Genomic DNA, 18,748 nt, shown 5'->3' on the forward strand with positions numbered 1-18,748 from the left:
GTCGATCTTCCGCTCGAGTGCCGTGAGCTTTTCGTTGAGAGTTGCCAACCTCGCTCTGCAGGACATGTCTGCAATGGGAGTAGTTTCCGTTAAGAGCAACCGCGTGGTGAGAGCTTAGTCATACGGAAATATCCGCCAAGTCAGCTTGATTGTTCCCAATTCCTTCGTCTTCTTTTGGAATCAGTGAAAGGTCGGACTCCCCGATCGGTCCCCGGATTGATCGCAGATAGGCACGCAGGACTCATCACTTATCACCTCATTCGGCCATTCGGAGCTGTATATGAGATGTTTCAGAGACCAACCCCGTATTTCGGAATGACATAAGAATACAGTCTGCTGGAAGTCTTTTGAAGCTGGGCAACACTAACCGAACGATGTCAGGAAGTCCGCGATTTTCTTTATGCTACCGGAGATTATTTCAATGTACTCCCGGTTCGACCAGTCCTGTTGAATTCCTCGAGCGACCATTCCTCGCTCCATCGCGCCCTATCGATCCCGTCTCGGCGCGAAGAAATTCAGGGTAAGTTCGAAACTTGTTCCGGAGCTTTCCGCGGTAACCGTAGAATATTGGTTTCACACAGCTCGCAAGCTCTCCGGATGTCAACAGCGATCTCGAGCCTCAATCTGGCAGCAGCAGCAGGAAGGGAAGCCGCCATGTTTGTTTATATTCTGCGCGAGTCGTTCTTCGAGGCGGGAGGAGGAAAGGGACTCGCGATATCTGCCAGATATGTCTTTTAAAAATGGTGCTCACTCACCGTATACCTGTGTCATTTCATTCCTGGGATGCGAAAAATTTTTTCGTCGAGATCTGTGCAACTCACCTCTCATGAAGCTCAGACTCCCTTCGAAGCGTTTCTAGTTTGCTGCAGGGAATCACTTGTCACTCGCTATCTGCTAACATTAACTTCGCATTGCCCGATGGCAATAAATTGGCACCGTCGAGCACATGATCCGAGCTCGCGATTCTCGCATTCCTTCTCTCACGAAGACCGTTAATGAGTCATCAAAAAATACGAGTCGTTCGAGATTCCGCAATTGATGTAAAACGAGCTCCGGGGTTCCGAGCTTCCGGAATTCTAACGAGCGCTCACCCCCAGAGCCGCGGCTTTGAAGGTTCGCAGAAATCCGAAATCGCGATTCATTTTCGAATCGAACGCATTCGAGAGTATCCCTCACATCTCACTCATTCGGCGAGGGGTGCTGGCTTCATGTGACCGGAATACAGAAGTGTGCCGATGCTAGAAATCAGAGCACTGTACTGTGAACTCCGAGGAGCCGATACCGTCTGCACTTCTCCCGTAGGAACTGCTGTTGTGCGAAGTCCGCAAATCGCCGACGTCACGAACGGGAAGTGGTGAGTGTTCTGATTTTGTTGAGCGTCGAAACATCCTTGTGAGTCGTGAGTCTCGAACACGGGACTGCAAGGACGCAGCAAGTTCTTGGCACAGAGGATGTGCTGCAAATATTCGAGAGAGGTCCCAGGAACTCGAAACACTAGGCCGCGGAGCTCCGCTTCACCGATGGGGAACAGACCAATCCTCAAAGCGATCCAGCCGAAACCTGAAAGGCTTGAGACCTGGGATTGATCGCACTGGTCTCGTTTCCTCGCGAACAGAGCTGTCAACTTCAGATTCGACAACAGGAGAACTGTCGTTTGATGATGCTTGACGCACCTATGTCCAGCATATCCTTCAACAAAGAGAGGGAGCTGCTCGGAGATTTCATGCGGACTAGAGTTGTCAACATGAAGACGAGCAGGGAGACTGCAGATATTTATCTCCACAAAGGTCCCGGCGATCCTTGGCATCTTTCCCTCCGGGACCGAGGGTGTAATCGAGATGCACACCTCCTGTCTCTCGAGGAAAGCTGCCTCGATGAACGACAGCCCATCTATTACTATAAGCTTCACTGCCGAGATCGACGAGAACGACGATTGCGTGCACTCTCAGCTCCAAGTTCCCTCCGAACCGGAGCATGGGCATGCCATGGCCTTGACCAAGTCAAAGTGAAAAGACATGCGGGAATCTCAGTCACGGCGAATCGATCACAGTCGTCATTTAAATGTGCATCGACGGACAGAGACCAACAGCAGCGGTAGCTGGCGCGCGGGCGCAGTCGTTTGCTTTCTGCTAGAAGCCCTCTCCACGACGACCCGTGTGGCGCTGTATTCTCTCTTACGGTGATGGTGGTGGTGGCTTTGGTCCTTGATCACTGTGTTCAGCAGCGGCGAACGCTGTTTCTGTTGCAATTCTGATTTACCTAAACAAGTTGCGGGATATTCCCGAAACTGCACGCTTCCCAAGTCTCCAATGTAGCTCATGTGCTCAAGGGGCATCCGGTGCTATCGGCGAGTCGTTTCGTGGTTCGTTTAGCTATAATGCGGTGAGTCTTCCTCAGGCATGTCTAGACACTTATAATGATCATCATCATGGTGATTAATGGTTTGGAGCTTCTCGGCGAAAATCAATGGGGCCATATCGATGAGTATAATGTGGATCCGCATGCTCCAAGCGCAGGCTGATCGAGTGTGTGTGTTTTGCCTCCATGGGGGGCAAGCCAGCGATGCCCTCCCTGTCTCTCGGACCGCCCTTCTACCCCATGAGCGGCGATGTATCATACCTTTTCGTTCAACTCGAGGACTACGTAGTTCGCCTCAGCGTTAGCGGACGTCTGCCCGCCGTAGCTGTTGGCTTGACTTCGCAAGAAGCGTGAGGGTCGCGACGTGAACGTCACTTTCTTTCAAATTCCGGTCTGCGGCTCTTGCCATGCGTTAGTCTGATCCGAATCGTCGATCATTGTTGTAAACAAATTGTATACTCGCGATGGTCGGTTCTCGAGAACTTGAATCTTTCATCGCTGCCGGGCTCGATCCGGGGAGGCTGTATCGTGTTTATTGAACACATCTCCCCAGTATCTTCCTGGAAAGTGAGAGCGGCTCGTTTCGAAGTAGCAGGGGGTGAACGGCTATCTGTTGCTCGGGTCCGTGGGAATTTCACAATTTGTATCAATTGGATGATTTTGGATCTTGGTACAGTTTCTCGTCCGGAAAAGACTCCTCTGTCCCATAGGCTCTGTGTTTGAGTTCCTCGCCCCTGTTCGGATTGGCTACTTCCATGTTCTACTCGGAGCAATGTCCCATTGCGGTTCTCGGCTCAACGGCGGAGATGAGATCAGCTCGACTCCATCGAAAGACAAACGGCAACTTCTTTTCCGCCGTGCCGTGGCCGCTCCGCCTTCGTCGTGATGTTCGCTTGCTTATCTTTCTATGCTGCATTATCAGGTCGCTTCTTAATAGAGGCTGCTCTTAATTTCGACGGCAGTGCGAGATATCGTCGGAGCCACACTGAATTCTGGATCAGCAGGCTCTGAAGTCCAGCTCGGTTATTCTAGTCACCTGTGGAGGATGAGGAGAACTCGCGACCCTTGTCATTGCATTATTCTGTGCGAATCTCGCTCGCAGCTCGGCGCGAGAGACAGATATTTCAATTGGCTATTGGGAGTCGGTGAGGCACGTGGTTGCTTTATTCGACATGAAGCGCAATACGGCGTCGGACGCAAAGGCTTCTCCCTTACCGTCCTCAGTGCATCGAATCAAAGGTCTGTCCTTGGCATCTTCGTAACTTCCTGCTGTTAGACGCCAATGTCTGACGACGACAAGTAGTGACGTGAGGAAGCGAAGAACAATCTTGTTGGCGAAACCGCGTAAGGAAAAACCAGATTCGCTGCGATTCGGCATCGGTCTACCGTTATTTCACATTAGTCTAACAGCGGTGGCTAAGAGCACCAGCGGTGGCGTTCATGAAATGGGGAATCTAAGATGAGGAATTTGTGGTCGTTCACGATCCGCTTCGGTTTTTTCAAGCCCTCATGTGTACATGCACCGCTGGATCATTGTGCGGAGTGGAATATTTAGAGCTAGTAGCTCCTCCGGGAAAAATTGTCGAATGCGAATATGTATGGGGTATCCTCTGTTCTCCGCACATATGGAATCTGCGGATGGCGGAAGCATTTGACTCATGAGGATTAAGATCGACGTCCATGTTGATGCGCGCCTTCGGTTTCTTCCCTTGAGAGCAGTGACAGTTCGTTCATTTCCGATCACAATTGTGACGAGAATAGGAAACTCCGTTACACATTTGATGACTACTCGGATTCCATTGATTTATTCGAGACAATGAGTCGCCCGAACCATATTTCGCTGCTCTCCCGACTACCGAATTCTCGAATGTTAACCATCCTGGGTATGAACCCCGAACTTGCGAAATATTTTCTGTTGTCACTGCCAGAACTCAGTGGTTGCACTCTATTCCTCCGGCGATGACCGCCGCTGCCAAAAGAGTGCGAAGCGATTTTAGTTCTTTGCGCCCAATATGGCACTTGCTTCGCCTCCGTCAAAAGTCCACTAACGGTGCGCGAGTATGTATATGATGATGATCCAGCATCAAAGCGTCGGATCAGAATGTGTCTGGATGTGATGGAGATCGAGGATGATCGCTCATCCGGACATGAGACCCATCTGTAGCAGCGGAACTAGAATGCGGGTGGAAGGAGGCTGTGTCTACGCAAGACTTCTCCCCGACAGGGCTCTGCCCTAGTGCAGTGCACGAGGGTGTACATTTGGCCTCCAACGAGATATCCTCCATTGGCTTCTCAGGTTCGGAGTGGGGAAGGGTCGATTCTACTCCCGCTCAGATGGTGTGTTCAAATATCAAAGCTCTAAAAATTCATTTGTCCCACAGCTGACAAATCGCAGTAGCTGAAGCCGAAAAATGACTTCTCAATCACTCGAGGTCAAAATCGAGCTGGGGCACAAGGCCGTGTTGAAGGAAACACCGACAGCCGAAGGATACACGCATGATTGGACGGTGTTCGTCAGGGGGCCGGAGGGCTGTCGCATCGAGAATTTCGTAGAGAAAGTCGTCTTTCTACTACACGAAAGTTTCCCGAAGGCTCGAAGGACTCTTCGGGAACCACCCTATCAGGTGAGGCACGATACAGTTTTCGCCATCCGATCTCTCCTCCTCCACAAGGCAGGAGCACAGGGAAAAGAGATATCATTAATCGCGGTCTTCCACGACTTCCAGGTGTCTGAGAGCGGCTATGCAGGCTTCAACATGCCGATCATAGTCTACTTCAAGACGAAAGAAGAGCCCAAGAAACTTCAGTTCATATACGATCTCTACCTCTCTCTCGATGGGAAGCCGCTCAACAATATCCGGTGTGAGAAGCTCACATTCCATAACCCTCCGGAAGATTTCTGCCAGAAACTCTTCAAAGGCGGAGCCGCAATAAAGGATAATTCAGCAACAACGGCTGGCCCGTTGCTCGCTGTCTCTCCTGCGAAAAAGCCCCCAACGCCACCCCAGAAGAAGTCTCCGCATCTGGCGGGAGCGCCTCCAACATCATCTCAGTTCTGCGGCTTGTTCGGTGCGCCCATCATCAAAGGCCAAGATGCCAAGGTAGGCTCCTCGCTGAAACAAGACTCTCCCCCGCGTAGAATACTGAGGTATCGAGATGAGAATGGCGCTTGGAACTCCAAAATCGTCCCGAGAGAGTCTCGTTGCTCTTCTAGAGTCCTGAAATTTGATTTTCTTCCGGTAGGATGGCAAGAAGGAGAAACGAAAAGACAAAAAAGACAAAGACTACAAACGCGACAAGAAGGAGAAGAGCTCATCTGCCGGTGGCAAAGACGAGAAACCCAAGGAGTCGGTGAAGTCAGAGAAGCCTGAGAAGAACGACAAAGTAACTCTCACAGTAAATGCCAATGGCAAGTCGAACGCGAGCCATTCCTCGGTAAGTGCTCCATACTATTCTCATCACTGTCCATCGGAGGCCTCGGGTTCCAACGTGACCCCGTCTTATATTGGCTCATACGCATTCACTGATCCGCCCGTGCCTTGACCAGAATCGTTGCCCCTCTTACAGGACGCTAAGAAAGACGGTATTCGAGAGAAGAAACGTGACAATTCATCTAGTCCAAACCACAGAGAGAAGGACGAACTCAAGCGCAAAAAGAAGAAATCTTCGTCTCACAAAGATTCCCCCGAGTCGAAGAAAGTTCGCTTGGAGGAGCCCGTTCCTCCAGCTCCAGCGTCCAATGCCGCACCGAACTCAGCAGCGTCGACGGCCACGACGATGGTCTCGAAGTCCAAGAAGAAATCCCAAGGCAAAGAGTCTCTATCGTCGACGACGACGACGTCGACGACGTCACCGCCACTTGGAAACGCGAGCGAAGTAGAATTCACCCCGTCTCCCCCTGATCAGCGCAAGTCGAAAACCCTCAAAGAAGTGAAAAACGCCCCGAACGATGAGCTGAAACCGTCGCTGCCCCCACCGAAGTCTCAGGCTCCGCGACGGGTGTCGTCTCCCGCGGACACCAAGAAAAAACGTCCAACTTTGCAACAGCAGCCAACGAGCGTGTTGACCGCGTTGATCCAGGAGATGGACGCCGATGGGTCGTCACCCGAGTCTGAGACGGAAGCTAGTCGGTACAAGAGACTTTTCGCGCTCAAAACGAAGATAGCCAAATTGCCGAGAGAGAAAATGCAGCAGGTCGTCGATATCGTCGAGGAGTCGGGAAATTTCGAAATCAGCGACGAGTCCTTCGACTTCGACCTGCATGTCGCGGACGCTACAACCATTCACCGGCTCCAGCAACTTGTTAGTTAGCTAAGCGATCATTTAGCCATTTAGCCGTCGACTCTAGCAACAACCCAATCAACGAACGAATCAACGCGACGATCCTGGATGAGCCAAAACACACTCTCGCAATCGATTGCAAGGAAGGAAACCACCGCAAGGTCACTATGCCTCCTACTCCTAGCATCCTTCTCCCGCTCCTCAAAGGAGCGAAGACCTTTGGCATTGTATTGTCTCGATTGTGCATATCATTCCGTCGTTTGCCTTCAACGAACTTGAAGTTCCTCATCGGAAGTTTGCTGACTTTGCGCACCCAGTCTCGCGCCTTACACAGAAGATGACTCATCAAATGCCTCATACTCATTTGCCGATGATCTTCACCGTCGACTCCGTCAGGATACGTCAGAATGACACGGTTCCTGACAGCGGAGGAGTCCGAGCTTCTCAGAGACCGTGGTTGCGCCTATGTTGAGCAAGCCAGGTGAACTAGATGAATTATTATTACCTTGTCAATGTTGTAGTTATCGATCGATTCCGAGCATGGATGACGGCCGCTGATCCTTTCCTTCGGATGCGAGTCCGAGATGTTGATACTGATTGCTAGAGCGTCACATATTTCAAACATGCCAAAGTTCTCGAGACGTATTTCTAATTTTGTAAAAACAAGAAATATTACGAACTCCCTCTCGACATTTAGTCCGAACGATGAAAAGAGAATCGTTTTGTTCTCTCGGACGGAACTTCAGTCTGAGGCATTCTCCAGTGAGATGAGCTGTTCGATGATTATGCATCGATTATTCCGGGAGACCGCCTAATGATAGTGATATTGATAGAAAATCCGACGAGTCTTGTGCTGCTGCAGACGCTGCTCTCGCTCCATCGATGCTCTCTAGAATAGTCGTGTTAGTTGAAATGAATATCATGCCGCATGTCCGCTCCGCCGACTTGTTTGTGAGACAACGGCAGCCGGGGGCGAGAACGAGAAAAACCACATCAACCTCGATGAAATCATATATTCTCTATCCATTCGAAACTCGAGCTCTCTCTCCAATTCGGCTGGGATAGCGCAATTCGCCGAGGAGCGTTTTGCGTCGCAGCGGAACTGGAGGATCTCGAGCTCGATCCTCATGTGCTTGCCTCCGAAGTCGTCGAGCCCTGTTGACGGATGAGTAAGAGGGGGGAGATACAATCGAAATAATCATGGGAGTGCATCTTTCCGCTGAACTACCAGCTGGACTGAATTCAAAAATCGACGCGAAGTCTTCGGAAGGAGACCTCTCTTCCCTTCGACCAACGCAAATTCCGCCCCTTTACGGGGATTCACGGGAGTTGACGCAGGCCTCTCCCCAGATTCCAGATCGGCCTTGTTTGAAGGAAAACTCATGAGTGAGTCCCGATCGATCCGAAAGATAGGACAGACACTGAGACAAGCGCGACTCGGGTTCGTTACTTCAAACTCATTGACATAATGTGCAACTCATGGTGCAAATACTTCGCCTCCGATGAAGCCTACTCGAGGGAATGGATCAAGTTATGGTGAACGGCATCGCGATAGTCAGGGACGATGCCCTCCATTCCTTCAGTAGACCGCTCGTGGGTGGTTGCTCTTTGGTGGATAAGAGCCGTCTTCGGGCACCTCGGACGGAATCGGTCCGCTGCGACTTCCTTCGCTAATATATTTGTACATACCACAGTATTTATCTACCTTCGACGCAAAGAATGACCGAGAGGTCAATGATGACGAAAATGAAATAAAGCCAATCTACATGTTATTCGAGCATCACTTCTCTCCGCTCCATGTTTTGTTCTGTACCTGTATTGTCCTTGCTGGAAAATCTTCAAATGCTCCACTGAGCGCGACTTCCCTCGAATCTCCTCTCTGGGATTTTCTGTCGTCAAGCTGTCTGACTCGAGCGAAGAGCTCGAAGCAGACCGACCAACCTCCTCTTATTTGGACTCGTCGATCCCTTTGAGCAGGGGTGTTCACCGAAAATTCCCGACAGGCCGCCACGCGTAAACAATCACACGAGTTCGAGAGATTGAGCGTGCGACCCCATAATATGATGGGACCCCATCAGCTGAGCTGCATCCGCACACATTTTGATTGTTTCTCATCGACAATGAATCGAGCATGAAATATCTTTGAATGGTCGGAGACCAGAGCCCGCCATCACCTACATAACTTCTCGCCGTCTCTTTGAGCGCCACAGCCGTGGGAGCTGCTCTTCTTGGGTCTGTCATCGAAGAATCTTCCTGCCGAAAGTGAGCGGGAGGCGCCGAATCGGTCAACGAAGCCGAAGGCGCACCCAAATTCCGGGACCCTCTCTGGAGATCGGAAGTGTAAGCGTTCAGGAAACTCCCCGAGAATCCAGTTTGCGAACTCAGTTTGCGCGACGGAGTCGTAGCAGCGAATCAGAAGCAAGAGTTCGGCGTGCAGCTGATGGCCTGTATCAATTCAAGTGGATGCCGTCCGGGTTGGCGGATGCGCCAGCAGCTCTCCAACCTGATGGACAGGCTCATCGATCCTTTGGAATATCAGACTGACGCGAGTGATAGTTCTCGGAGCAGTTCTCGTGCAGATTCAGTATGGTGAGCAAAGACCAGATTTCTTAATAAAGCCGTCGTCTCAAGGCTTCGGAGGCGGAACGCCACTCTGTGGAAATGGAATGTTTGGCCGTAGAGTATTATTCAGAAATTCCATCCCTATCTATATGATCGACGATTTGAAGCGATGAGTGATGACGATGACAGACAGCATCTCCTTGGAATACCTCTGGAGCAAGGCCAATCTCTGCCCTAGACTCGTTCGACGGGCATTTTCTATTCAGGATTATGGTTTCGGGGTAGTAGTCCACCGTAAAGAGAGGGACGATGGGAACGCGGATGCTTTCCCCGTTTGACCATTGCGCCCATTCAGATTGAACCAGTAAATAAACAACTGTGCTTTCTGTCAGAGAAGCAAGGCATCGCCACAAAGAATTGGTGATCTGCAGCCGGTCGTACCATCCGCAGTACTTTTCGGAAAGTTCGGACTTGACTTTGTCGGGCCCTTAGATGTACCGGGAAAGCGGCCGGCTTACATCGTAATTGTCGACCACAGTACCCATTCGTCCATCCTAAAGTAACTGGACGGATTCCGGCTTCCTACATTGTACTCTCACTGGAAACCATGAGTAACCCGGTCGGGCATATCGGCACAGTTGCCACTGATAATGCGACCTGTGTCCGGGGGTTCATTTTCGACTTAAAGTTGGGTCAGAGATGACCTGACAACGAGCTGATGTGCAGGTCTGAAGATTCTCGGTCGATGGTGCTGACAATGAGATACTATTGTAAGACTGGCTTATCGAACCTCCTCCCTCCAAGGTCGCATCAGCCAAGGATTCCGAGAGAACAGTGTCGCGAACAAAGGGTGGACGGGTTGTGAAAACTCGTTTCATGAGTTCCGTAGGTCTCAACGGCCGATCAATGACGTATTTCCACGTCAAAACGGAGAAGATTTCGCGCTTCCAAGGAGTCAAGCCATGTGGTCTTTGACAGGGACCGAGATTGGGGAGTACATTCAGCAGCGTAGATGGACGGAGCGGAAGAGTGTCGCCCGAAGAAAGCGGCAGGTCGCGATTCTCCCGAATCAAATGAGTGTACGTACGTTGGCGAAGCCGGGGTGGATGTACACTAGGGAAATCACCGGATCCCGGGCATGCTTCCTTCCATGCTACCATGTATAATATGAAGATTCTTAGGGTTGAATCGTCTTGTGGACCTGTTGAGAAACTTCGATGATCCTCGGCTTCCCTATACCGAAGATTCTCAGGGTTGAATCCTCCAGTAGGTCATTGGACAAAATTCCTATGATCGTAGGGAATGCCGGCGACAATACCGATATTTTCTGTTTGGTATGGCGTTATTAGGAGTCGCATCGAGTCTTTGTCGATGGAATAAAGACTCGTGGGATGAAGGATGCTCTCGATATAGGCGTAGTGCTGAAGTGAGACTGCACTCTTATTTCTCAGATCCGGAACTCGTCAGATCCAGAATTTCACAATTCCTGAGCTTTTTAATTTTAGAGTTCCACCGTTCAGCATATTCAGGAAACGATTCCGGTGCTGACAGTAATCAGTCGGACTCTCACTGTCAGGCTCATCAAAGATATCGGAGGAGAGCCCAAGAAGCGCCCGGTTCCGGGTTCGGGAACCGTCGGTACGGATCAATGTCATCATTGGTGTGCGCTACACGCTCTCCGACGACAGTCAAGGCGCGCTGATATGCCGGCAGTCGGCCATGATGCTTTTCGAATAAATGACGTCAGTAGGACTTCGGCTGGAAGAGAATTTCTCAGCGCTGCTCAGGGCGGGACAGGTTACCACTCACCCAAGGAGCTCACTTATGGCTTCCTCCTACGATTGCAAGATCAAAATCGAGTTATTCTGCGGACTCATGGGAAGTCTCTGGTTAAGCCAGCGCTCGACGAGACCCAAGCTGAAGACACACTTTGGCGATGAGAAATTTTTTGGTGGCTCCCCTCATTCTCTCCATGACGATGGTGGACCCAGGCACGCGGGAAGATGCCCTCCCTGACCGAAGTCTCTCAAAAGAATCTGAGAGAGAAATTCCCCTTGATTCCGTGAATGGAAAAAATTGCGCCGCCCGGGAATCGAACCCGGGACGCAAGAATGGGAATCTTACATGATACCACTACACCAGCGGCGCCTCGACCACAGAGTGTGTCGCAGGCTGAGTCTACCCGAGCTCCGTATGGCTGCGCTATTCTTATCTGGTTCGGCGCTGTTGTCGATGCGCCTCAAACTCATACGAATTCATCTCTGTCTAACTAAATCCGGACGGGAACTCTGTTCACGAAGTTTGCAGAGGGAGAAAAGACCCGGTGGTACAGGAACTCTCCGGTCACATGTTTTATTGTTCCAGTCCATTGGATGCTTTCAGGGCATTAAATCTATTTTTCGAAGACAATTGATCTCACAAAATACGCAGTGTGGTCGGAAACGGTGCTCGTAGTGTTTCGGACTTCTGACTGAACTGAGAATGTCCGATTGGGAAAGAGGGCTGCGGAGGCGGCATTCTTGGTAAGGGCTCGGAGTCCGAGGAATATTCAGGGATCGCTATCCCGAGCGACAAACAGCTGGGAGCATGACGAAAGATCCACGTCGAGGAGATTCTTGGCGACACTACGCTCAATTGGGTTTCTCTTTGGTGCTATCAGCCCGAGGTCCAATATGGACATCATTGACTTTTTGCGCAAACCTTAGAGAATTTATTGTTTCATTTACGTCGATTTGGGCAGGCGATACATGCACAATCATCAAGGCCTTGGAGTTTTTTCCCAGCGACGTGGACAAGAGATGCGTCAGTTTTGAGTTTCGGTACGGAATGTGAGCTGCCTGCAATGGGGAACGTTGAGAAGGAGAGACACTGACACCGCGAAATTCAGAAAAAGTCCAAGATTCGATCGGAGACTCTCGTATTACCTTATTGCCGAGGCTCATGATAACGGTGAGCAGTTGAGTCAGGGAAGAATTGATTTTGCGGGTCTCAGTGAGCCGAATCCCTTCAACCTCGGATTGTTTGACTCGCTCTGATCCAGCGAGATCTACCAAATTCAGGACGCTCTCCCGCTCTGCTCCGGTGGAGTTGTTCTTCGCCCGTACGTGAACTCGGAGCACACAATGAGAACGAGAAGAGCGTCCGTTACACTTTGTTGTTCCCACCTTTCTTTGAGATCGAGCTTTCTCGAAGAGTCTCGCGGCGTAGCCCTTGTCGGCCACGGAAACGGATGACACATTCTCCAAATGAAGAATCTCCGTACGGTTCGAATCCGATGCAGCGATCCTGATGTTGCACTCAGTGTGTCTATTCAAGAGATCCAAAATCGTTTCATTGTAGATCTCGAGCATCGAAACTTGAACGCTGTAGACCCAGTCCTGGTCTCGACGATCGTGGATCAGGTTGAAGATCTCACAGAAAGCTCTCGGAATGACCCCGATGCGATCGTCACTCATGTCGTCCGGATTCGATCCCAGCGGACCCTCCATGGTGTAAGTTTTGCCCGATCCCGTCTGTCCGTACGCGATGACACAGACGTTAAATCCGTCTAGGGCGGACACGATCAGCTGACGAACTTCGTCAAAGACCTCCTTCTGTGTCACCGTCGTATCCAGAACCCGGTCGAAGCGATACGGTGTTGTAGCTATCGACCCGTCCTTGGAACTCATTTTCGTCACCGTGAGGGAAGTCGGAGTGTTCACGGAGAGACAGGCTTTCACTTCGCCGTGCGGCAGCGGTCGTACCCTGACGAATACCCGGATGTTCCCTTTCAATTCCAAGACCTCGTTATGGAGCGCCATGGTGCGTGATTCGTATTCGAGCATTTTTCTTTTGATTATCTCGTTTTCCTGAGTAGCGAAATCCAGCTCTTCCTCAAACTTCCTCGATTTCTCTCTCTCTATTTCCAGGAGATCCTCGAGCATTCGGTTTTCTGCTTCTTTGACGTCCATCAGTCTCCTCAACGCCAAATGGTCTTCATTGAGCCTCTCGTAACTGATGCGAAGCGTTTCGAGTTCCAGGTTCTTCGTGTCGAGAAGGGTCTTCGTTTGATCCAGGTCTTTCCGAGTGCGGAGGTCATCTACCGCCACCAACGATTCGGAATGATAGATTTTTCTGCAATGCATTCTCGCAGATTATGGAATCCGTCGACATTCTCTCCTCCGAAAATTACAACGGAACTCTCTCCACTCACTCCAGTCGAGCGATCCTCTCGCTTAGGCGAATGCTTTCCTTAGCCGTCTGCTGATTATCTCTGTTCAAACTTTCCACGACTGCTTCAGATGACTGCAATGATGAAGCGATGGAGAAAGTGCCTGCCGTCCTTCAACTTATTAGAAGCATGAATTCAATGATCTCTTCGAATGGCGACGATAATTTCTTTCGGAGACCTGGAGTTCCGGGAGAGATGTGGGAACTCTGGCGTCAGTCGAAGCGATCAGATTCACTCTACCTGGATGTGGGTCTCCAATTTCTTCTCCAGCAGCTCCAACCTATCACAAACTTCTTTGGACGAAGGATAAAGATCTAAAATATCGAAAAATGTCATTCGTACGTGCCACCTCGCCACTTGTCATAGTCTTGATTGCGGGACTCGATCGGTAAATAATGTGAAACAGCGTGACGCCTACCTTTGCTCAAACGAGTCGTCAATGCCGGACGAACACCGAGAGAGATCCTGTCAGACGAGCTTTGTCGTTCGCAACTCGGGAGGATTGTTGTGGGCGTCGAAGTTTTCACCGAAGATGGAAGTTTCTTCAGCGTGGTGCCAATGTTGCTGGTGCTGTCAGGAGTCTCTCTCCTGCTCGTGATGAAAGTTTTGTTCAGCGAATTGATCCGGCTCGTAACGAAGGTTCTGTTCATGATGTCGCTTCGGTTCGGCAGTGCTGGTGCCCGTTCTAGACATGTCTTCTTTGGCGACGCGGTGGGACCTTCCGGGAACGTCGGGGATCAATGATTCCGATTCCAAATCCGACTTATTGTTTAAACAGCCTCTGAGTCAGTCGATTCTCAGCTGGCTAAGAAATCTCAATCCGGATCGAATTATCAAAACACGCTCAGACCGGCTCACCTCCACCGAGACTAGTTTTGCTGAGTGATCTCTTGAGACGGGGCGACGGCATAAACGAAACCTGTGAGAGAAAATATGATGGAGTCGATGCCCGAGAGGAAGTCAGCGCGCATTCCAGCTCAAAGGGGGTGGCCGTGCAGAAAACTAATGAAACCTTGGGAGGCATCTTGCTCAGCTTTGATGGTCGCAAGGCAGATGACCACGCGTCCATGGTATTCTGGGAGATGTCCCTCCCGCTTCCCGTGGGTGAAGATTAGTATCTCGTTGACTCCCTTGAACTCAACAGCGTAGGAGAGCTCTCCGTTATCGTAAACAAAAACATGGGACACGTCCGGCGAGAAGAGAGTTTGCCGTACGGTTAGGCCAGCTGATTCACAGCGCGCGGGAATGGCACTCGAAGCATGAGTAGCAAGTGTTCGGGAAAGTCTTCGCCCGGGAAAGAGAAGACAGGATCGCCAGCAGTCTCCCGCGGGAGAGAGGAAATTCGTGCAGGGCTCGACGTCTAAGGCGAGTAGGAGGCTTCCCGGATTTTGAGACGGTTAGACGAGAATCCCCGTGCGACAGCCTTGGGGAGACATCAGAGTACGGAAATGAAAATGGATGTTCGGAATCGGGCTCAAGAAAAGCAGCGGATGGGGCGGGGAACTACGGATTGAAATCCCGATCGATACTTGAATTGGGGTCGACTCACAATCCCAGTGCCGACCCTCCTCTGTCCGATCCCTTCGGTACTCTTCTAGCATGGATTCGGGAGCACCAAGAGAAACGGTGGCTCGCATCTTCCTCCCGACATGCTGCTGCGCTGATCTTCGTCAAAAAGCAAGAGCCGAAGATTCCCGAGAGCCTGTATGGAAAAGCTCAATTTCGTTTCATCCAATATTTAGGAAGGACCGCGACAACTACTGAGCGTCGGGTTTGGAGCAGGTGGGTACTGGAAAAGGATCTACGATCGACTGCGCTGCGAGGGATTCCCTGGACTACGGAGAATTCCCGCGCATGCTCTGCAAAACATGTTGCCCCCTGCCCGGAATATGGTCAAGAGCAGTATATTCAGATCGTCTCGAGTGTCGGAAGGAGCGAATGCGGAACCAAATACACTTGGAAAGATTGATACACACGTCGAAATGAATTTTCTACCGACTGCGCGCACATTACACCACTTCCAGCCTATCATATTCCGGTGGTAGAGTACTTCCATTGTCCCAGAGAGGAATACTCGAAAAGCTCGGTCAAACGGACAATTTCACGGATAGACGGCGTGACATGAAACAATACAATTCCAAGTGAGCTTCCATTTCCCAAGAGAGAGAGTTGAGTTCACTGATAGTGTTGTGTCGAAGCCGCCGGTTCGCGAGCTCCCTGGATTACTCATGGATGTGCGACCACGACGGTGGATCATGTGGAGTCCGATACTCGCGGGCGTGGTGATCGTTTCGATATCGAACAGCTGCGTTTCCTTGGAAAGGGAGAACCACCTGCCCCTGCGAGAACTGCCGATGTCGAATCTCAAAAGTCGCAGTCGACGTGCGCTGGATCGACATGTCGAACTGGATATCAAGTCCGATACAGGGAAGAATTTCAAAGTGAGGGCGCGCCCCGCGCAGAACTTATTCGCACACAATTTCCGAGTCTTCGAAAATCACGGGAACGGCACGGTTCGAGAACATAATGTGGATACGCGCAAACTCAGTGAGCGCTACCTCGAGGGTGAAGTCATCGGAGAGCCCGGCTCCAGTGCGGTATTGCATCATGAGGGAAGTATCCTCAGTGGGAGTGTTTTCCTGAAAGATGAAGTATACACAATCGAAGATGCCGCCGTCCTCAACTACTCTTCTTCTGGAAGAAGGAGAAATTACGAGGCAAAAACTCGCTTGCTCTATGAGGATTCCGAAATAGACCGGATCGCTGAAGCTCGAGGCTGTCCCGTCGTGCGACGTCCTCGGAGATTCTACTCTTCCGGAGTCCATGAGCCCGGGCTCGATCTCTCGCCCGATAAAAAGCGCTGTCCGCTCCGATTGGTGGCGGACCACACGTATTTCGAAGTGGTCGGTGAGAGTAACCTCCGGAAGACGATCGATAAAATGGTCACTCAGATCCAGCGCGTCAACAAGATATTCAACGAGACGATGTTCATCAACGAGGAGAACGACGGCTATTTCAACATGGGTTTCGTGATTCGCGACGTCCTCGTGTTTCGTGAAGCGACCGAGGTCGCTGAGAACCGAGTGCATTTCAACATGGAAGGTTCGATTTCGGTGGAGGATATTCTGCACTCCTTCGCTACGGACGAGAGCACCGAGAACCAATGGGTCTGTCTGGCGCATCTATTCACGGCGAGGAATCTCGAGGGCGCCCTCGGCCTCGCCAATATTGGCCACCCGATCCAGGAACGAGGAATCTGCGCACGACGATACCTCGACAGCAAGGCGGGAAAGTTCATCGTCGAAAACGTCGGACTCTCAACGTCAGTCGTGATGGGCACGCGGTTGCTGACTCGAGTCTCAGATCTGACCGTCGCCCACGAGCTGGCGCATGGCTGGGGAGCAGAACACGACCCCGACAGCGAAGAGTGCATGCCACCGTCCTCCAGGGGAGGTTCATATCTGATGAACGCTCATTCGAACTTCGGTTTAGCTCAAAATAATCGTCACTTCAGTCCGTGCAGCATTCGGCAGATCGCAGCCATGCTGAAATATAAATCGAAGTGCTTCGTCGAGCTCGCGTCGGACCGATGCGGGAACTTCATCGTCGACGATGATGAGGAGTGCGACATCGGCCCGATCAAGGACAACGATCCTTGCTGTTCGAAATCCTGTAAATTGAGGTCGAATGCGATGTGCAGCGACATGAACCACGCGTGCTGCGACCAATGCCAATACGCGGCTGCGGGAACGCTGTGCCGGGCACGGCTCCCATCCGAATGTCTCGGCGACGCGTTTTGCTCCGGCGAAACCGAAAGGTGTCCCCGGCAAAGACCCGTCGCAGACAACGAAACCTGCTTGGATAAGGGAAGCTGTAGGGACGGGGCCTGCATACCGTACTGTGAGTCGCTTGGCATGATATCGTGCAGATGTTACGGGAAACTAGAGTGCCACCGCTGTTGTCGTATCGCCAGTCAGTCTCAATGTTTCCCCATCGAGCCTTTCGACGCTCTGAAAGATGGAACCATGTGCTCCGACGGCTTCTGTAAACACGGCTCATGTAAGAAAAAAGTGCAGGATATCGTCACGCGCATCGTCAGCATCTTGCAGAAAGTGAGCCCGTCCTGGATTTACGGGATTATGAAGCGTCATTGGTCATCCATCTTGATCCTGACGCTATCTCTGGTGTGGTTCCCCGTTGCTTGCTGTCTTCACCTCCGCGATAAGCGAAAATATAGTTTCAGTGCGCAACCAGTGTTGCGAAACTCTTTGAGATACTCAAGACACTCTCTGAACCCACGAGCTTCGATGGGACAGATGTGTGACACAAGCTTCGATTCCTCCGAGTCATGAAAACCTGTATGATGGCGATCTCTGAGCGTAGGACAAATCTCTGTTAGGATCCGGAGTGAAACGAACTGTGATCTGGGGGGGAACAAGGATGAATGGATTGAGCTGACTTGAGGACCGGTCGAACTTGTGGCTACTTGAACACGGGACTACTTTGAGCTCGTGGAAAGAAGCGAAACTTGAAATGATGTGATAGGATGTCGCGAGGGAAGTGTACCCTTGAGGGGTATCAGAATGGAAACCCCAAAAATCGTTCCGGGACGAATGGAATAATGCGAAGATTGTATTGTTATTTATTCAGAAGAACATAACCCGAGGACCAGAAAAAATGAGAGCTGGTTCTCTCCCGTCCCCGCATATTCTGACAGAATAAAACGCCGCTGATTTCCCATTCGATTCCCAGGCTCACTCCTATAATATATTGATGACAAGTAAACCGTTAAATTTCCCCCGAGGAAAAAATACCCCGAGAAGGATGCAGAGTGCCAGAGGATACTCTTCTCCAGGTGAGAGAAACCCACCATCAGATTCACGAACCTTGCTCAAAGAACTGCAACATTTGAGCCGATCGCTCAAAAGAGTATACTCCGATGCTGGAATTAGGTGACCACAGAAAAAGGAACATATCTGGCGATGGTGACGAGCCCGCCGAATGTTATCATTCTTATTTTGAATCGAACGCTGTGAACTAGACAGAGGAGGGTTGCATTCGAAACGATCGCTAAACGAACTAATCCCCGGAGAATCCGGGTCTCTTGAGTTGTTGGTCGCCTCGATTCATCCGCTCATCTCACGATAGTTGCAGGGAGGGACTCATCTCGCTAGTACTGAGGAAGGAGCGTGTGATGAGCTGGAGCTACGGCCGGAGCTGTCTCTCGAATTCGAGTCTCCTTCTCGAATATAAGATACATAATCATTGAGAGTGAAAATTTATAATGTCATTTCCCAGACTCTCCAATCACGTTTTTATTGGCGCGATTTTACAGGA

General features: G+C 50.9%; 3 protein-coding genes and 1 non-coding gene across 4 annotated transcripts; 2 read left to right on the forward strand and 2 right to left on the reverse strand.

The window, feature by feature from the left end:
- The first annotated feature begins 2,199 nt into the window (after positions 1-2,199).
- On the forward strand, positions 2,200-7,528 carry LOC100906083 (ENL/AF9-related super elongation complex transcription factor). The gene is made up of 5 exons (XM_018640754.1): positions 2,200-2,382; positions 4,740-4,982; positions 5,085-5,459; positions 5,602-5,793; positions 5,926-7,528. The coding sequence occupies exons 2-5, from the start codon at positions 4,770-4,772 to the stop codon at positions 6,667-6,669; spliced, it is 1,524 nt and encodes a 507-aa protein (XP_018496270.1). The 5' UTR covers positions 2,200-2,382; positions 4,740-4,769; the 3' UTR covers positions 6,670-7,528.
- A 3,750-nt stretch (positions 7,529-11,278) lies between these two features.
- Positions 11,279-11,349, reverse strand: TRNAG-CCC (transfer RNA glycine (anticodon CCC)). Its single transcript has one exon. It is a non-coding gene; the product is annotated as a tRNA-Gly (tRNA).
- A 370-nt stretch (positions 11,350-11,719) lies between these two features.
- On the reverse strand, positions 11,720-14,435 carry LOC100906229 (kinesin-like protein KIN-14N). Its single transcript, XM_018640753.2, has 7 exons — positions 14,424-14,435; positions 14,270-14,330; positions 13,830-14,129; positions 13,652-13,725; positions 13,394-13,485; positions 12,126-13,314; positions 11,720-12,038 (listed from the first exon to the last, which is right to left on the reverse strand). Exons 1-7 carry the CDS (start codon positions 14,433-14,435, stop codon positions 11,832-11,834), a joined length of 1,935 nt encoding a protein of 644 aa, XP_018496269.2. The 3' UTR covers positions 11,720-11,831.
- Positions 14,436-15,636: 1,201 nt separating this feature from the next.
- On the forward strand, positions 15,637-18,121 carry LOC114828393 (ADAM 17-like protease). Its single transcript, XM_029112362.1, has one exon. The coding sequence runs from the start codon at positions 15,640-15,642 to the stop codon at positions 17,761-17,763; it is 2,124 nt and encodes a 707-aa protein (XP_028968195.1). The 5' UTR covers positions 15,637-15,639; the 3' UTR covers positions 17,764-18,121.
- The last annotated feature ends 627 nt before the right edge of the window (positions 18,122-18,748 follow it).

The sequence above is a fragment of the Galendromus occidentalis genome, unplaced genomic scaffold (assembly GCF_000255335.2).
Source record: "Galendromus occidentalis unplaced genomic scaffold, Mocc_1.1 scf7180000077497, whole genome shotgun sequence".
NCBI lineage: Eukaryota > Metazoa > Arthropoda > Arachnida > Mesostigmata > Phytoseiidae > Galendromus > Galendromus occidentalis.